The 19,352-nt window shown below is 48.9% G+C and overlaps 1 protein-coding gene across 8 annotated transcripts in view; it reads right to left on the bottom strand.

Annotated features, from left to right (window-relative positions):
* Positions 1-1,509: 1,509 nt before the first annotated feature.
* CRB2 (crumbs cell polarity complex component 2) overlaps positions 1,510-19,352 on the bottom strand; it is a 50,170-nt gene continuing 32,327 nt past the window's right edge. For 6 of the 8 annotated variants that reach the window (XM_065853982.2, XM_071817376.1, XM_065853980.2 and 3 more), the window contains 7 exons: positions 11,162-12,109; positions 9,803-10,359; positions 8,785-8,950; positions 7,415-8,282; positions 6,429-6,545; positions 5,828-5,954; positions 2,696-3,961 (listed from right to left, as the gene is read on the bottom strand). In XM_065853982.2, the coding sequence (XP_065710054.2) occupies positions 3,734-3,961; positions 5,828-5,954; positions 6,429-6,545; positions 7,415-8,282; positions 8,785-8,950; positions 9,803-10,359; positions 11,162-12,109 (3,011 nt within the window). In that variant the 3' untranslated portion in view covers positions 2,696-3,733. Of the gene's footprint in view, positions 3,962-5,827; positions 5,955-6,428; positions 6,546-7,414; positions 8,283-8,784; positions 8,951-9,802; positions 10,360-11,161; positions 12,110-19,352 lie in introns of all 8 variants that reach the window. The other 2 variants (XM_065853981.2, XM_071817375.1) reach the window with 2 other exon arrangements.

The raw sequence follows: 19,352 nt of genomic DNA, 5'->3' as shown, positions 1-19,352 counted from the left end.
ATCCAGGCTTGGAAAAGTCTTCTTGGTTTCCAGCTGTTGGGGGTTAACGGCTTTAGGGATTTCAAAAGTGAGCCAGTGCAGACAGGAGCTGCCGCGGCCTCCCCGCGGCCTTTGGGAACTGCAGAAGGTTGTGGCGACATCCAGGGCAAATTCTGAGGGCGGAAGAGCTCCCGGCTGGTCCTGCGGCTGCGCAGGGCTGGGCAGAGCCGGAGATGAGCTGGAGATGAGCTGGAGATGAGCTGGACATGAGCTGGACATGGGGACATCGCTGCTGCTGCTGCTTCCGCTGGGCCCGTCCTGGCTCCTGCGCAGGGTCCGGCGCCCGCTGGGTATTTCATGGCTCTTTGCTCATAAAGTCACAGATCAACAGTGAAATGGGTTTACAGAAAATGCAGCGGGTTGTGGCAGCCCCTGTAAAAGAGGCGTTGGGGTTTGCATCAAGTCAAGTCACTCTTTGGGAAAAAGACCAATCACAAGGTAACCAGGCAAATTTTTGACCAAATTTTATTGTAAATTTCTTTTGAAGGATGTTCTAATTTTTACAAGTTATAAAATTTACAATTACAAAAAAACCAAAAAAAAATCAGGCTCACAATCATTAACTACAGCAAATCCAGTTCTGTGAAAAAATATATTCAACCATTAAATATCAAAAGAAAGTTAAGTTCATAATTGAAAACAAAACAAAACGCTTTCATAAATTATTTTGCAGAAATGCTCAAGACACTGACGACGTATTTACCACTTTTGCTTGTACTGGCTGTGGGTGCTCGGACTGAAACCGCGGGCTCGGCTGCTCCAGCCGCACACCCCGGTCCCCCGGCCCCCATGGGCTCCAGGTGCCCTCACTGCTGCGGGGATAGCTCAGCAGCTCTAGTACCCATCGCTTCTTGCAACACAATTCTGGTTTTCTTCTCAAAATAACAGAGGTGGGGTAATATTGGTTCATTTAGATCCTGTTGCTGCCGTGATTTTTCTACAATTTAAACACAAAAAAGTGGAGCGGAGCTAAAAAGCAGAAGTACGGGCCTGGCAACGACCAACCTGGAGGTTTAGCCAGGTCTGACACCCAAAGCGCGTTCTGAGGTTGCTGAAGGTGTGTTACAAATCATTATGGGCTGAATTAAAAAAACCTCACACAAAATACTGTCATGGCTCCCAATGGTGGGTCGTTTGGGTGGGTTTTTTTTCTATTTTCCAAAATGTTCATTTTTTTACCTTCTGTCCGCAGTCGTGTGTGCAGAGCTGTTCTCAACCAGACAGAGCTGATCAATAGTTTTGTGCTTTTTCCCTTTGCTTAGAATTAAAGTTACAGCTACAGTACAAAACAAATCAATCCAAGAGCAAAGCAGAAGAGCAATGTTTTCTTGCAGAGCCATGAGCTGCAGCGGGCAGAGTCAGACCCTGCTCATTAATGGTATGGGGAGATTAAAAACCAGATACTGCTTTCTAAAATATTCCTCATCAATAGCTGTAGTAATTATCCTGAAATGCTACCTGCTCTGCTGGGCCTGCTCTGCTGCGTTTCTTTCCACAGGCTCTGCCACATCACACTGAAGAAGAAATAGCACATTTAACAGCTACATCAGTAACAAAGGAAAAGTAAAGCCACAAAATAATTATCCTTTTGAGGGCAATGTGGACATCGACTGCTGTGTCTTGCTACAAAACAAACCCCGGTTTTGTGTTAAACGTCACCGTTACGTTAACTAAACTCCACTCTCCTATATGACAAGGCCCAGCCTGTCTGTCCCAGGGCTCTGGAAATGTGTCCCCCTCACACCCCGGGGATGGCGGACGCTCTGTCCTCGAGCCATCGGCTCCTCGCGGTGACTGAGCCCACAGCCCCATATGCAGCGAGCGGGTTTGTGCATATACACAGCCTCTGTTCCACAGACTTAATACTGTAACTGGCAACTCAGTCTCACAAAGGCACTTAAATTATTCCTATTCTTCGGAAAAGATGTAGTAGGCGTGTCTAATACAGCTCAGTATTAGGTACTAACGCTAACCCTGGCCGAGCTGCAGGACAGCAGCTCTGGGAAATATCCCCCCCATCACCTGGCTTAGCTCTGCAGAGGAGGCACAGACACCTTTTTTGAAACAGCCACATTATCCACATTATTTCTTGATACAGTAGTTTAATTCCTATTAATGAGACCCGCGTCACTTACTTGTGCAGCACCTTTGCTGGTGCTGGGTGGCAGGGACAGTTCCGAGGGCTGCAGGCCCCGTGTGACTCCTCAAGGGGCACAGGTGGCCCGGCCACCTCTCTGCTGGTGCCACAGCGTGCGGTGCTGGCAGTGGGGCTGTGACCCTCCTGCGCTGCCACCGCCGCCGCTCGCTGCCTCTGCCCCACTGGCCCCTCCAGAACTGCCCCCCCGGCCCGACTTTCCTGCTCTGGCAGACCCGTGTTACACAAATAACCCGGCTCCTTCAAGCAGTTGACTCCTACTGCCTAGGGAGAGCGGGTGGTCACCTGTACCTATGGAGTAGTAATGGTTTAAAGCCGTACAGACCTGTCTTACAAAACCACAGCTCCACACCTAAGACAGACACCGCAGCAGTTCCATGATGGTTAAAGGATGACATGGCACCTGTTGTGTGACCCCAGGTCTTAGATCAGCCTCTCAGTCGGTGGCATCTTGATTACATTCCACATTTCCACTCGAGCCCCATCTTTTTCTTGGCGGCTTGGACTGTACGTTCCCTGAGTTGCTCTCCTCCTCTTCATGGCAATCGCCGTGGCTGCAACGACTGCAAGGAGAAGGGCGGCCCCCGCAGCCCCGACTGCTCCCACCACCGAGGAGTTGCTAAGATGCGCCCACACTGGCTGCTGTGGTAGAACAGGGTGTTAGAGCTCCCGTGGGGACAGTGCAGCATTTCATACCCCTCAGCCCCAGCACCTCTAGGTGCTCTGTGCTGACATGGTGCCAGACAGCAGCACCCCCCCCTTTTGCTGTCCCCTCCCTGTCACACAAGGGCCCAGGGAACTCAGAAGGCGGCTGGTGCCCGTTCTGCTCACTTCCCCCCAATACGCAAGCCCCGAGTTCAGCATTTGGCAGCTGTTCCTGCCGACAGCTCCAGCACCGACCCCCAAACCCAGCGCTCTGCCTGCGCCTGTTCTGCGTGGTACCATGGGAATGTCTAACAGAGATCACTTCATAACCATTTGTACAATGATTTCAGTAATTCCTGACAGTTCCCTGTAACACTGGCTGTCACAGGGCAGGAGGACGCAGCTGCTGTTGCTGTTGCAGACTGACTCCTTCTGAAAACCCCCTACACCTGAACCGGAAAAGCTTTGAGTGGGTTTCAGTTGTCAATAAAAACAGCACAGTATATACAAACCAATCAGAAGTACCCTCTATACAACGCTCCTTAAGAAGCATCTGTAAATCTTCAACTGTAAATTAGTGCCTAATTTAACCCTGCCTTTTAAAGCAGATTTATCTCTGCCGTTGCTGCCTGAGGCGGAATGGAGCCAGAGCGAGTTCAGAGCCACAGCTCTGGGGTGACCGGCCAGGGCTGTCGCGAGCAGCAAAGGGGACATAGGCTCCCTGAGGGCCAGTGCTGCACACCATTGCACACAGTCTGCCCCGTGCGTCTACGTCCACGTCTTCATTACCGAGCCTTAGGGAACTGAGATAGGGTGGATGTGCTGCTGCAAGTGCTGGAGAAGGATCAAGGTCAGAGCGGACCCTGCAGGCGCATCTCCTTGCCAGGGTAGTGCCTATATTAACCGCTCCTCGGGTGGCACCTTTAGGACACTGTCCATCTCCAGCCGAGCTCCTGCCACTTCTTGCTGACTCGGGCTGTAGGTTCCCTCTGATTGGCGCCTCTTCCTTGCAGTGAGAATCATGAATATGAGACCAATACTGAGTAGCAGTAAAGAGCCACAGGCTACAGGGACAGCTACTTCAATTAGTGGGGAGGGGAAGAGAGCACCTGGAGTCCCTTTCTGTAAAAGAAATTAATGGAGAAACAATGAAACTCCAGTGGTTATGGTAAGTTATGTTGAAGAACTCGAAATGGGCAGATTAGAGGGAAAAAAATCTAAAAAAGAAGATAAAAAGCAGAATGTCTGCACCTGGACAGAAGAGGACAAGCCAGGAACAAGTATAGGGCTCGAGGGCACCTGCACAGAATGCTCACGTTCATTCCTTCATCTCTCAGCAAAACATGTTCAAGCTTAAAAGGACAGTAACACACTCTGACTCTTTCTTTCTAATTCAAAACTAGGGACACTCATTAGTGACACTGTTTAACTGGCAGCTTTACCGAAGCCGATGTCAATGGGGCAGAGTTATAAACAGATTTACCAATGGAACATTTAATACCATTACAATAATCTGAAACATCTGAAAAAGGTGGAGTTTCTGTCATTAAAGAAAGCTTTAAAATTACAATATTCCTAAAAATGAAAAATATTTCTTATTGCTACAAATACTATCTACCACCTTTCAGATAAAACCAGAAGAATTCAAGCTTGATTACTTGCAGCTGTTGGATGCCATACAGTCTATGGCAATGTCACAGAGCAGCACAGAGGGAATGTTCACAGGGCACCCTGAGGTCCTTGTGCCATCTCCGAATGGCTGAAGTTGACCCCTGAGCCTGCCCCAACTCAAGCCATGCGCGCGGGTTAGTTCTAGTTCTAAGCTCAGCATGCGGTTACTCACCCACTACCAGCACCAGAGGAGTTTCCAGCAGCGCACCCCAGGGGCTGCTGCCTGCTCGGCAGCCGCTGCTGCTGCTGAGATGGGGAAGGAGCAGGAGAGCATGGGGAACAAACGTTCCTTCGCTTCTGCAGCTCCTGTGTGCAGCAAACGCCACCAGCACCTGGCCCCACCGCAGGCCTGCACCTTTTAAGAGGAAACGTTCTGCAAAAACTCATGAGGATGATGAAAATGAAAACAAGGAACCTACAAGAAGTGTCCTGGGACAGAGGAGACAGAGGTGCCTGAGGGAGTCCATGCATGCAAACTGGAAATGTCAGGAGGGACCTCGTGCACATGCATCGCAGAACCCTTAGTAACAGCAACAGCAGCAAACCCCAGCTCGGCACGGCCGTGCAGGACGGGTTAGTACATTCCCAGGTTACCAGACAAGCTGCCTGCCCATGCAATAGCTGTACAGAGAAAAAGCGAGTGTACGAAGGATTCCAGCCTCAAACAGCAGCGCTTTGCTCCCGCAGAAGAGGAAAAGCGTCGCTGAGGCTGCCCATTGCAGGCCCATGGGTCAGAACCAGACTCGGCAGATAAAGGATGCTACTTTGTTACTTGTACTTTAATAACTTCAAGCTTGACTTCATCTGACTCCCCTTCTCCAAACATCCATTTCTACCCAGATCTCTGGAGAGGGAAGGTGCTTTGTAACTATCTCATCCAAGATAAATGCCAGCTGAAATTCCATTCTCTGAGAAACTGTGGGGGAGATGTAAGTAATACCTCCTTTCTGCAGTCCAACTGCAGCAGGTTGATTACTGTCCAAGCAGTCATAAATCTAAGGAAAGTTGTGGAGAGCTCTCAAAACCATAGGGCAGCCCATGCAGATACTGAGAAGTATTTGCTACAGTTGCTTATATGCTGGAGACCAACATGCTGCAACGTGGCAAAGAAACAATAACTGCACACATCAGCTTGCTTTGGTACCAGCTGAGTCCCTGAGTGCGCTTCACCCTGGACACAGGTGGGGACTCTGCAACCCGTGGGCAGTGTCACTAACACCCCGGCACCCGAGGGCTCTGCTGAGCCTCCTGCTGCTGCTCACAACGCACGGGCTGTGGGGACAGAGGGGAGCTCCCAGAGCAAAGGGCAGTGCTTACGTTGATGTCGCAGCGCTCTCCGGTGTAGCTGGAACTGCACACACACTCGTATTTGTTCTCGGAGTCTTGACATGTGCCTCCGTTCTGGCAGGGGTTTGGATCACACTCGTTTATATTGATTTGACAACTGGAAAGGAAACATGCATTGGTATTAAATAAAATTTCTCACCTATGTTCTTATGCCATAGAACACAAGATCATACAGCCTATAAAAGCCCCATTATTCAAAAAGTTCCCATTGCATGTTTTTCAGGTGCTTTCTCTAGGGTCCAACAACATGAAAGATTTATCCATCGATACCAATCCTCCTTTTGTCATTTCTCTATGATTGGAGCCGATCTGGGTCTCTAGCACAGTTAATGAATTCTCATGAGGCACAAGAACTACTCAGCAGCAGTTCATGCTGCAAAAATCGGTGTCATCAGCAGGATCATATCAAGCCCACCCCTTCTAAAAGGAACAGCTAGTTTACAGTTTTGGAGCAGTTGTTTGAATGGCAAAAGGATGAAGAGGATGAAGCATTTGAACCAGCTCAGCTGTCCCACTGGTGTAAGAATCGGAGCTCGAGCTCCTTGGCAGGCACCAGAAGAGCTGCACTTACGTCCTCCCCGTGAAGCCGGGCCGGCAGGTGCAGTTGGCTCCCCAGCTCTCACTGGTGCACTTGCCACCGTTCAGACACGTGAAGTTCTTACCGCACTGCTCGGGCGGGAACGGCCACCTGGGAAAGCAACAAACAGCCTTGGAATGGGTGGGTTTGGGGGAAAGTAAAGCATACTCAGGCCTGGGGAGACAGGGCTGGCAAGGGTCACAAGCATTGGCATTGCTAGGAAGGAGTCTGACACAAGTGGAGAAGGAAATAGTCTCAGAAATCGTCCACAACATCAGAGTATGAGCTGGAGCACACCCAGAGAACAGGCAGGAGCTGCGGCAGTAGCAGGACTTTCCTCACACAGTTGCCTGGTCTTGCTGATAGAGACACAGACGGGATGCTGCTGGAACACCAAACCACAGCACCGCTGGGCTGTGGGAGGATAACGCAGGTACCAGGTAACTGCATCAGAATGGAGCAAGAGCAGGAAATTCGGCCTGAGCAGATGAGATAACCAAAGCTCAGCCACGTAGGTATTTATCTCAATGTTCAATTTGAACAAGTAGATGGAAGTGTAAGTAACGTGTTGATTCCTACTTCCTTTACTGATGGGAGACGTACCTTTGTGACTAAAATATGTGGGATTTTTTCCAAACTAATAAAAATGTTATAAATATAGACCTTATCAGAACAAACCCAGCCCTCTTCCTGACTCTGTACTCATTGCCCACTGAATTCGTTGTGAGCTCCACAGAGGGATCATGAAATGCGCACTGCTGAGCAGTAGAGGCATTTGATAAGGAGCAGGATACTTAAATAGCCTTTTTTTTTTAACCAACACACAGAAAAAATGCCCTTAGTCTTAGGACCAATGCCACAAAATACAACCAAGCCCTTGGTTGAAGGAAAACTGATAGTCAGTCTAGGAGTAAATACCTATTTTTTTTTTAAATCTGGGGGCTCCTCTGACCCCGCATCAAACCGACCGCAGCACTTACTCGCAGCGAGGTCCTGAATACTGAGGAGGGCACTTGCAGGAGTAGCCATAAACCCCATCAACGCAGGTGGCTCCGTTCAGGCACTGGTGCCGCACGCAGTCATCCACGTTGATGTCACAGCGCTTCCCGATGAACCCGCGGAAGCATTCGCACTGAAAATCCGCCACCGCATCCACGCAGTCCCCGTGAACACACGGGTCTGACTGGCAGTCGTCAATGTTGGACTCGCACAGCAGCCCACCCCAGCCAGCGCTGCAGGCGCAGCTGAAGGCGTTGAACAAATCCTGGCAGGTGCCGGCGTTGAGGCAAGGGCCAGAGGCGCAAACATCGGCCCCAGCGCAGCCCAGCTGGACGGGCCTTGTGCTGGCCTGGCGGAACTGTTCTGGCTGGGGGTACGAGACGTGGGCAGCGAACGGCAGGTAGATCCCCCCGATCTTCACTTGTCCTAAGCAGCCAGTGAAATTCTCAGCCAGAACCACCAGGGCATTGTTCTTTAGGAAGTCCAAGTTCCCGGCATTTCCCTGCAGAGTCGCATTAACTGACCCATCCAAATGAACCAGCCAGCGGGAGGAAAGCGCCGATGGCTCCTCCATAGCCACAGAGACGGAGTGCCAGGTGCCGTCCGTGACCGGCTGCTGGCTCAGGAAGCTGACGCCTTCGATGCTGTTCCCACTCCTGATGTCAACAAGCAGGGAGGAGTTCTTAATGGCTATCTGCAGGGAATCCACTTCTTCCACAGCCCGGAGCAAAACAGCATCTTCATCCCTGGTTCTGAAATCCACACGGACGCTGCTCAGCGTTCTAGTCACTGATGTATTGGTGGTAAATTCAAGGGCAGCATAATTGTTGAATGTTGCATTAGCCAGACCTGTAAACAAAGGGGTAGAGCATAAGGGATTTGAAAGACGGTTTCATGTTTGAGACAGACCAATGGCAAACTCCTGGCAGGTTCTCTCCCCTAAGAATCATGTAAGCTTAGTGTGAGCAGGATTACAGGCCGAGCTGCTGACATCCTTAAACCTCTTCCTGTTTACAATTGCACTTCTAATAATAATAATTCTTGTGTAGGAATTTTTGCTCATCAGTCTCACAGCACTGCACAAAAATACAACTATTCCCCTTTTACTGCTTGAAAATCCTCCCTGACCAAGTCAAAGTAACAGGAAACACCTCTGCGTACCATCTCTGCTCTGCCCCAAGCTGTGGCGCCGATCGGCGGCCACGCTGCCTGCAAGAGCGTGCACCGGGGCATCGTGCTCGCTTTCCTTTTTGCAGCATGTGTTTCTAGTCATTGCGACAGCACAAACCAGGAATGTGGTTGCAGACACTGAACACTGAGGATTCTACCAACACACGAGCAGGAAGCTTACACACATATCCTGCGAGAACATCTGTACAGGTGGTAGCTTCAGGACACGGGTCGCTTGCACACCAGACTCTCTCTTCACAAAATCTCCCAGTGAAATTGGCTGGACAGCTGCAATGGAAATCATTCCAAGTGACAGTGCATTTGCCACCATTTTGACACGGTTCAGACTGAAAAACAAAATAGTGGAATTTAGGAGCAGTGTAGTTCATCTTCAGATCTAAGAGAATTTGTAGAAGCAAACGTGACAACAAACATCAGTACAAGCAACACTTAAATAAATTAAAATTAAATAGTAATTAAAATAGTGACTCAAGAGCAGTGAAGGAAGCATGAGGGTCTCTGCACAAGAAATTCCTGAGCCCCTGCCTCTGCCCGTGTGCACTGCTGAGCCACAGAGTCCCCAGGCAGAGCTCCATCAGGTTGGAAAAGAACAAAGCACCAAAGCAAAGGTGAGGACCGATGGAACAAGGTGCAATGCTCCTGAGAACCTCCCCAAAGTTCTGTCACTAGAGGGACACAGCTCATACCAGAGGCATGACCGTAACGCACAGCACCATGAGCAAGGGCAGAACGGGGGAGCACGGCCTCCCCATCTTCACGTGTGGCATAAAGGAGAGACAGCTGCTGAGCTAAGGGCACCGTGGAGACAGTTCATGAACTGCTGGTGCTGGAGCAACAAATTCCTGGGGCAAGAGGTGGTTTTGGAACTGAAACAGGGTGGAGGAGCTGGGAAAGTTACTGGTTAGAGGGTGGAGTCTGGAAAGCATTTGTGGGCTCAGCTGAACGGAGCCAGACTGCCCCAGTTCTACACACTACTGAAACTACGGGGAGCTGGAGAAAACCTGGTGCTTAAATTGTATGTAGCATATTGAGTGAAGTAGGGGCATAATGGTACCAGGTGTCCTTCCGTACTTAAAAAAATTCGTCTTCCCAATATCAGCAACAGTCAAACTGTTCTGTAATCACAGAACGATAATAAACAACTGCACAGATGTAGAGACAAATGAGAGATGTCCTACCTTGCAGGTGTCATCAGAGATGCAACCACTCACAAGGTTACCACTGTGAGTCCCATTAAGTTCCTGCGGCAGACTGTAGTTCTCAACCTGAAAAAACTGTATTTGGAGGCTGTTCAGCCGGATGTCCTGCAAACAGCCTTTAAAATACCCTCCCCACACGTCAGCGCTGCCTGGGTCCGGGTGTCCACCAACATACACTTCATATCCAGCTAAGAGAGGTCTTGCCACGAGCTGTCCTAGCTCCAGGTATGTGTCCGATTGGAGAGCACCAACCATTCCTGCTTGGAAAGACAGAGCTACCAAATGTCTTCTCCCATCAACCAAGTTTTCTGGTAAGGTCACAGTATCTGTAGATGCCGTCTCTATCTTCAGCTTGCCGTTCTTCAAGTACATGGTGAGGCAGGGCTCTGTTTCGTTGCTGATTTGCAACAGCAAACCGTTAAGTTTCCGACTACGAATGAAAAAGGAGATGTTGAAGTTTGCACCAAGGCCATCGGCAAGGGTGAAAGAGGCAAAGCTGGTGGAATTCTCCAGGCCAAATGTTGCTGCTGGGTGCTCTGGAAGGAAAAAGCAAAGCACATCAGTTCAATGAGAAGGGGGATGCAGGTGGCACAGAGATATTCTAAGCTGCCACTCCTTATGAATGGGGCAAGACCTTCCCAACATCTGCAATGTGGACCAGGCTAATGATGTTCTCTCCCCACACAGGTCTGAAATTAACAACTAGGTGAATGTGTCCTCGCTTTCTCTGCGGGGCATAAATCCAAACACCCAAGTAGCAGAAGAAGGAAAAGCAAGTCTAGCAGAGCCCCTGCCACCCAGCAGATTTAATCAAGGACTTGTAAGCTACAAATTTGCTTTTAAAGTCTGTAAATCTGGTAACAGCAGAAAAACTTTGTATTTGCCCTGTTTAGGGCTCAAGAGTGAAACAAAAAACTGGAACCACATTAATACAAGCCTTGCAGGAACAAGAAAAAAAGCAAATAGATTTGATTTTAACTCAAAATTGCCAGAGAGCTTCCTTTAACACTGTGTTTTATCTATAAAGCAAAACATTCCTATTCATACTCAAAAGATCAACTTTTCAAACAACTTCCCTGCCCTCCTGCAATCACATAGATCTGATAATGAAGTCAGAGATTCTGGCTCAACAAGGAATAATTTCTGCACCACAAAACTGGAAATCATTCCTGCAGGAGCAAGTGACAGAAAAGGGATCAATGAAAATGTTATTTACAGAGGGTTTTGCTTTAGTATTCTCACTGGTCAAGTAGAAAATGCGGCTTTCAGAGCCAGCCTCAATGCTTCTCTGGTGTCTCTGAAGCACCACCTGGCAGATGTAAACCACGCGGCACTTACCGTACGAGCAAGCTGGGCCTCCGTAAGGCCGGGAGCAGTCGCACATGAAGGTTGTCCAGAGGTCCAGGCACAGCCCGCCGTGCAAGCAGGGCTGGGACAGGCACCACTCGGTGCGCTCGCAGCCCCGCGCCACCGGCGACGACTCGCCCAGGGGCAGATCCACCGGGAGCACGGCTGCAGCGTCCACCTCAAAGTCCTGCAGGCAGCCGACAAAGCCCTGCTGGCTCCGTGTGTTGTTGGCCATCGGAACCTCGGCACCTCCGACAGACACGTTCAGGAAGGTGTGCGGGACCAAAGCCGCACCGTGTGGGATGGGAGAGCTCTGCAGGCAGACGCCCGCGTCACAAGAGTCGTGCCAGAGCTTCAGCTGCACAGTGCTGTGCAGAGCAACTTCAGCTTTGTGCCACTGGCCATCATCAACTCGCAGCCCCTCCAGGAGCAGCGAGTACCCAACATCCTCCCTCTTCAGTCCCACATGCAGAATGCCTTCAAAGAGCTCCAGGAACAAGTATTCGGCTTCATGGCCTCGGTAAAAAAGGATGGCGCTGGGCAAGGTGGTTCGGAACCGGAGGGACACGCTGGCAAGCTGATCTCCTGCTACGTCCCTCCTGCTCTGATTGTTCACGGGCAGCTCAATGGGGAGATACCCTCTGGAAGCAAAGGAAAACGTTGTTGGTGTTGAGCATGTGGCATCATAGAAACCAGGCTGGCACTGGCACAGGTGGCCGTGGCTCTCAGCTTGGTAGGTTGGGATGCACAAGGCCTCATTCTGGCAGTCATGCGTCTGGCACCCAGTGAGCTTCACAGAGCAGTTCTTCCCTCCCCAGACAATGCCATCCTGGCTAGGGGCACAGTGGCAGGTATAGTCAGCAATGCCATCCTCACAGACAGCTCCATTCTTGCAGGGACCCTCCTCACACTCATTGATGTTAACAGCACATTCCACACCTGCGAAAGAGATTTAGAAACTCACTGCAGGGGGCTGTGACTCCCTTGCCCAGGCAAGTCTGCCGGGCACAGAGCGCCCCCCCAGCACTGCGGCTCCCTCCGCCATTCTCTTCAGGAAACCACCAGAAGACCAAGAGCTGCCGGTAAGAACCCCCACACTCACTGCAGAACGGCCACCACCAAGGGAAGAGCAAGAAAACCTTGTGTGCTGTCCCCCCTGCGGGGCCAAGGACAAGGATTTTATCCTTCTTTCATTTACAGACTGGGTCCATAGATGTGACCGGAGCACGTTCCAGGCACCGCTGCTGCAGGCAGCGTCAAAAATGGATCGCTAGCCAGGGAAGCTGCTGGAAAGGCTCAGTTAGGAAAATTTAAATTCCCAGACAACCCTCCAGTTGTGAAACGCTCACAAAACTCAACTCATTACCAAATAACAAACAAAACACACTCCACAGGCACTTTGCCATACTGGTGCTAAGCTGATTTCAGTTCGGCCCAGTCCTGCAGAAGTGAACTGGGTGAAAAGTACCGCATTACAGTTTGTTTGTCTGCTCGAGGCACGTGTATCCCACCAGGGCAAAGTAAATTACAAGACATTACACTCAAATCTGGTTAATGAAAATCTGCCGTCGTTTTCCTGAACATCTCCAGACTGACAGAAGACCCCTCCGAAGCAGTTCACTTTATCTAGCCCATACCATTGGTTTTGCCTAATCTTCAGAGACAGTCACACAGATAAACCAAGCATGGATTATCCCAATCTAATAGCATTACACCCCAAGCACAATGAGGACAGCAGAGAGAAAAAGAAAGAATTTGCACACAAAGGAGGAGAATCAAAACACAACAAACATTTGTAAAGAAAAGCCACCAAACAGAATGTGCACATCAGAGAGGTTAGAGAGTTGCCTGAGGGAAAGAGATGTGGGGACATGGGGCATTAGAGCACTGGAGCTGGACGTGGTATGTGATAAAAACACTTAGCAAAGACACAGGCTCCTTGAACCCAGGTTTGCCCTGCTCCTGCCCGGCTGCCCGGTGCTGGGACGCCCTGGCTGCCCCATCGCTTTCCTCTTCTCAGCCCATTGCTCGTTGCTGTTCTCAGTCCCAGCTCTGCAGATGGGCCAAGACTCAATACCAGCTTCCAGCTCCAAAATGTCGGATTGTGTGTGTGTAGGGATGTAACACGTGTGGAGCTTGGAGAAGCACTGGGAGAGAAATGGAAGGCTCTGGTAATTCTGCACTTTCCAGCTATGCTAGAGCTGTTCCGTGGGCAAAGTTACCTCGGATTTCTCTAGGACACAGGTCTCTACTGACACAGACGTGAAGAGAACCTCTCTGTGTAGTGCCTGTGGAAAAGCACTGAGTTTGGCCAGTAATGAAGAAGAGCTTGACTGATGCACAGATTCAGAGCTGCTAATACTACCTCAGCAGAGCTTTTTGCTCCAGCTACTAATGCTGGGCTTGCTCAGCACACAGGGTGTGATCCTACCTGTAAGGAACCAGCAAGGATAAAATTAAGATTTCAGCACAAAGCAACGGCCACATGTGAAGGAAATGTGTTGGAATAAATACAGTATAATGGACACCAGTCTGGGAGAACCCCAGTCTGGGAGAAGGCAACAAGGCTTCAGTTGGATATATAAGAAATCAGCAGAGCAGAAGAACTACATGGAGTGGCCTTTCTGAGTTATCAGGGGGCTGGAGGGCTCTCAAAACTGCAAGAGGCAAGTTTGCAGTCGGATTTAAGGGGGGCGGCTGTTGAACGGCGTCAGAAAGATACTTAGGTTTGGTATAGTCCCAAATCCTTGAGATGCTGCTCATTTCAGATCAGAGCTGTTGATATTTACAGAGCAATGAGGAGAAGATAGCAGCGGTTTGTATAATAGATAACAAATAACAAAGGGAGAGCTGGGGTGAATTGCTGAGAGCCCCGTTTCCGTCCCAGCAGCAGGAACACCTGCCCGGCCACACCTGCGGGGTGAGCGCTGCGCACCAGCCGGCAAATGAGTCCCCACGGTGAGTGCACAACCCCAGGCTGGTGGCTAATTAAACACCAGGCTTTCCCGAGGGATGCAGCTGGTTTGATTTCTTCGAGTATTTGTTTTAAATGGGTGAAAAGAATAAGCTGACACTTCAGGTCTTTACACAGTGCTGTCTCCTCTCTCAGATTACAAACAGGCCAAGGAGATGTTCAGAAAGAAAGGAGGAACCAAACCCACCAGCATGGTCTTTGTCACCGTCATTGTTTCTGCCAGCAAACGGCCAACCTTCCCAGGATGGGGCAGGAAAGGAAAGGGCCTCTAACACAACACCCGATGTGTTCTTGCCCTGCTGGGTTTGGGCTGCAGGTGACACAGTGTAAATGCAGAAGGGGGTGCCAGCAAAATAAGGGAACTGTTCCCTACTCCAGAACAAATAAGTTGTTGCCACGTGCCGTTACAGCAGCCAGAAGCACAGATCATTTCCTGGTTATCCATTACTCCAGGCTTCTCCAAGACATGGACAGTTGTGTCTTTGCAAACCCACTGGAAAATGTATAATAAAAAAGTTCAAAACTAATTTGTTTCCCTAAGAGCAGCGTAGGTATTCTTTTCAGGGATAGTAAAAAAAATTAAAGAGGGGACAACTCTCTTCCCTCTACATTTCTTAGTTCGAATAATAGTAACATTCAAGCTATCAAAAGTAAGAGCAATGTTGCCAATCTGATTCATTACATCATGAGGAGACTTTAAAATGTTTAATGAGTTTCTTATCTAGTTAAAAACTAACAAATGCAAATCACTGGAATTTGTTATCTGGAAATCAGACAAGTGTTATTTAAAAGGCTCCTATCTGGAGACCAGCAGTTTCAAACATTCCAGTTAATTTAACGGTGTTTAAGCTAATAGTCCCAAACTAAGAACCCGCAGGGCTGGGGCAGACACAGACACTCAGAAGTCGCTGAGCTTTAACAACCTTCTTCAAACACAAACCTATTCACTGAATTCTACAGCGTTACAGATGTGGTGAGAACAATCGCATTTCATAGATGTGTTATTAAAATCCACAGAGCTCACCATTCTCTGAATGAAGGTAATGATTTTACTGACTGCTATTAATAAGCAAAGATTCATTGTATATAATGTAAGAATCATATACTTCAATAGATACATAATATGTTAAAAAGAGTTAGCACACATGGAGATATTCTAATTTAGCTGCCATTTACCAAAAACTCTTGTAGGACAAGGTCGATTCATGGGCTCAGTTGTGAAAGGTGCGGGTTCAGCGGGGCAGCCGCTGCTTGCCCTCTCCTTAAGAGCTGAATTCCCGGCAACCTTCCCCTGGTGCATCCTAATTAGGGTCTGTATTATTATTATCAAAAGAAAAAAGGAGAGGAGGGAGAGAGAGAATTAGCCACAACAAATGGACCTGACACAATTATATTTGCACAATTACTGCCATTTCCATGGCAACCCAGCGCTCTGACCTCTCCCACCGTGCACCACTGCTCAGGAGACGTGGGGGAGGAGATGGAGAAGCGCACAGGCCAGCAAAGGGTTTGTCCTCAGAGCTAAAACAAAACCCTACTTCTCAGTAAAGGAAAATTGTTAAAACACCTGTAAAAAGCAAAACTAGCATTTCACAAAACTAACAGGGAGACACCTGTGCATTTACACAGCACATCTGAGTACGAAACAAGGACCCTTGGGACACCCCGGATCCGATCGCTGCACAGAACAAGGGCAGAGCCGTAGCGAAGATGCACAAGCATTCATCTCACAGCAACAAGGAAACTCCTTGCCCTAAAGTTTCCAAAACAAAACTTTAGGTCTCTTCAAAATAAAGACATTCTTCCTCTCCAGCCAATTCTTGTTCCTTCGCATGCCTCCAGCTACCACTAATCGCACAGCCGGCTCCCTGCCCTGGGCAGGCACGCAAACATTCAGGACACATTGCAATTACTGGGTAGATCTCATTACCTGCTAGCAGAAAAATTCCCTTCAGGATCACGCCAATCAGCACAGATTCCATGGCCGACTCCTTGTGGACATTTGTGACAGTAAAGGGAAAAAAAAAAATGGGGGTGAATGGGGGAGGAAGGACAGAAAGGGCTGGGCTGGACTGAACCGGCAGGACGAGTGCGAGCACTGCCCAGTGCCAGGCAGCCAGGAAGGATTGGAGATGAAACCAGCCAATATAGAAGAGCCCTGCGCTGCGATCTAATCCAGGCCGGCTCTAACCCTCCCCAGCTGGCCCCTGTCAGCGCTGACACGAAGAATTCCTGCTCACAGCGTATTCTCACCCGGTGCATTACAGTAATACCCTGCCGCATCCACAGCATTAGCTCCAGCGCTAAAAAGTCAAGAGACAATCTCTTGCCCTCGCCGCCTCCCTGGTGAATCTGCCACATTCCCTAAATAAGGCCAAAATATAGATTTTTCTTTTTAGAGGCTAAGCCAAAAAGCTGCGTTTCCACTACCAATCCAAACCACAGGAATGAGGAGAGCTCCGGCTCCAGAGCGGAACCCGGGCCCTGCTGTACACTGAGTGACCTACCCAGGGACCAGCACCTCGCAGTTTCCTTCCTCCACGTCTCCCATTCTGTGCATTTGTGAGCACAAGCATTTCCACTCTGCTATATTCACTAAGTCTCAAGTTTTAACTACTGTGACCTGGTTCTCTGAAGTCAAACTGAATGGAAGGGAATTCCCCGCATTATGCTGACTGTACTGGTTCAAACACGGCACTGCAGAATAACAACTCTCTCTTTCCTCATTAGCAACGTTATAAAATTAGCTGTTGCTATCTCAATTTTATCTGTTTGGGTTTTTTTGTTTTGTTTGGTTTTTTTGTTTGTTTCTAAATGTAGTCGCTCTCATATTGTAAAGTTCCTGAGGGCAGAATTGCTTTCATGTTGCAAAGAACCCAGAGAAGATTCTTGTTTCTGTGAAGAAATGTTATCTGGGAGCTCTTCCCCAAACGTGGAGTCTCTGTTAGTACCAGTGTCAGGTCCAAGCAAACAAAAACTCCCACATGTCAGAGTCTGGAATCTGCGTTAGCATTATCGCTTCAAGATATTAAAAGAAAGCATTCCAACAGCTCTTGTAGCTATTTGACTTTCTTCACTCAATCCTAACAGGTCAGTCAATTTTACAGATATGTTAAGTGGGAGGGATATTGCAAGTGTTTGTTTGGAGTCAAAACTTCTCAGTCACATCTGGGTCCTGTGCACACAGAGACCTGTCCTAGCACAGATTTAAATAGTACCTATATTAGCTAGTACCCCCACTTCCGCTATTGCTCAAGAGAAAACAAGTGGGCAGCTTGTGCCATTCAACCACCTACTGCAACAATGAAGTCAGAAAACCTATGCAAAAGGCCAGTTCCAAACAGATTGCGCAGTCACGAGCATCAGAATCTCAGAGGACACTTTTGGTGCAAACTCACCTGACGCCAGCAGGGTCTGGACTGGAGCGTCCACTCCCGCAGCATCCTGAGCAGAGGGCAGGGAAGTCGAGAGCTCTGATCACCCACGGAGCTGTGATCCAGAAGGAAGACGCAGTGTGGAACCCAAGGGAAGCAGGGGCATCTCACTGAGTGTGCTCCAGCTCCCTTCAGCTATATTTACCAAAAGGGCTTCTGTTGAAGGGGTAACAGTCCTCTAATCTCTTTACTATCTTAACCTCTGAGCTGCCCTTTCTGTGGAGGCTACATCTCTAAACCAAACCTGACATCATGAAACATCTGCACACACACAAATCTGTCCAAAGGTGGTCAAAAGGAAGAATCTGCCATTTATTTCACAACCCAGGAATTCAAGCATTCTTATAAAGTAACCATTTATAGCCAGCTACACCGAGGTGTCCTACTTCTTTAGGGACCATTGACAAGCACATTATGGCTGAACGAAGTAAAATGGTCAATAAGCACTCCAGTTACAGTGAGACACATTCACAATCCCTTCCCAATCTACCACCACACCACCTCCTGATTTCTCAGGAAAGCGGCAGCATTCCTCAGCCACGGGCAGAACGCTCAGACTTTGCCCACGATCACAAGGTGCCGCTGCCGAGGACGAGTCTGCCATGAAGTGTCGGGGCTCTTCCCTCTCCTTGGGGCTGCCCAGCGCCCCAGCGCTCTGGTTCAGGACTCTGCCTTTCTGAAGGCACCTTCAGCAGGAGTGGAAATACGACGGGGAGCGCTCAGGCCGTGTAAAAGTTTTTAAAGAATTGTCCTTCACACTTCATTTAGGACCCAAGCAATCTTTTGATTCACACTTCTTACATCCTCTCAGGATACATCCTCTGCTAAAGCACAAACTCACACGCTGAACACTCTTTAGGACCTATTGAGTCATTCTCTCAGGAATGGGGCACCTCTCTTGCAGCAACTCCATTTCAGAGCGAGCTGGCTCGCCTCCCTGCACCGCTGTAGCCCGGGACAGCACTGAGGCAGTTAATTTGCAAAGAAAGAATTTAACCTGACTCACACTGTTATCCCAACACTCCCCAAATTCCTCAGACCGGAGAAAAAAAATAGAGAAAGAACCCCCTGCCGCCCCAAGAAAGCATTTTCATCAGAGTAGCAAGTTCACTTTAATCAGCGGAGGCAGCTTAAACCCAAGTTCACGGCAGATCTAAGCTGCCACAGAAATGTGTTTTGAACAGAAACATTCTGGGAAGCTTCACAAAGTTGTTCTGTGATCCTAATATGAAGTAATAAGCTGTTTACCCAGCATGACTGTACTGGGATTAATTGACAAAGGAGGGGAGATTAATTGCTATTATTTCCCTGTCAGCTTCAGTCCTCCACACGCACTCACTGATCTCTCAGGCTGCTCCCAGCCCCTCGCTGCATTAATGTGTCAGAACTGCCTCAGCTGAGACAAAAGTCCTTCACCAAGAGCAATATCCAGAAGAGCAACCTGCTTCTAATCCCCTTCAAGTACTAATGAACCCAAATTTGATGCAACAGAATGAACTCTAGCGCTCCTTTGCCCATCATCCTGTGTTTCTGTCAGCTTTTCTGCCCATGAGCAGGATTAAAGAGATCTGCAGTTTGGCAAAGCACAGTGAGATCCTGAACTCTGGGAGGATAAGCGAACGGGCACATCTGTGAGTGGGAATTCTGACAAGTAGGATAAACTTTAAACCGTCACTTTGGACGAGATCTCAGCTCATGAGTACAGCTTTGTAACTACCCAAGAAAGTACCCATAAAGACCTTGGATAAAAGCCTGTTTTCAAAGACAAAGGCAA

The sequence above is a fragment of the Patagioenas fasciata genome, chromosome 20 (assembly GCF_037038585.1).
Source record: "Patagioenas fasciata isolate bPatFas1 chromosome 20, bPatFas1.hap1, whole genome shotgun sequence".
NCBI classification, from domain to species: Eukaryota; Metazoa; Chordata; class Aves; order Columbiformes; family Columbidae; genus Patagioenas; species Patagioenas fasciata.
The sequence above is the reverse complement of the archived record's forward strand: the minus strand, read 5'-3'. Positions and strand labels throughout refer to the sequence as shown.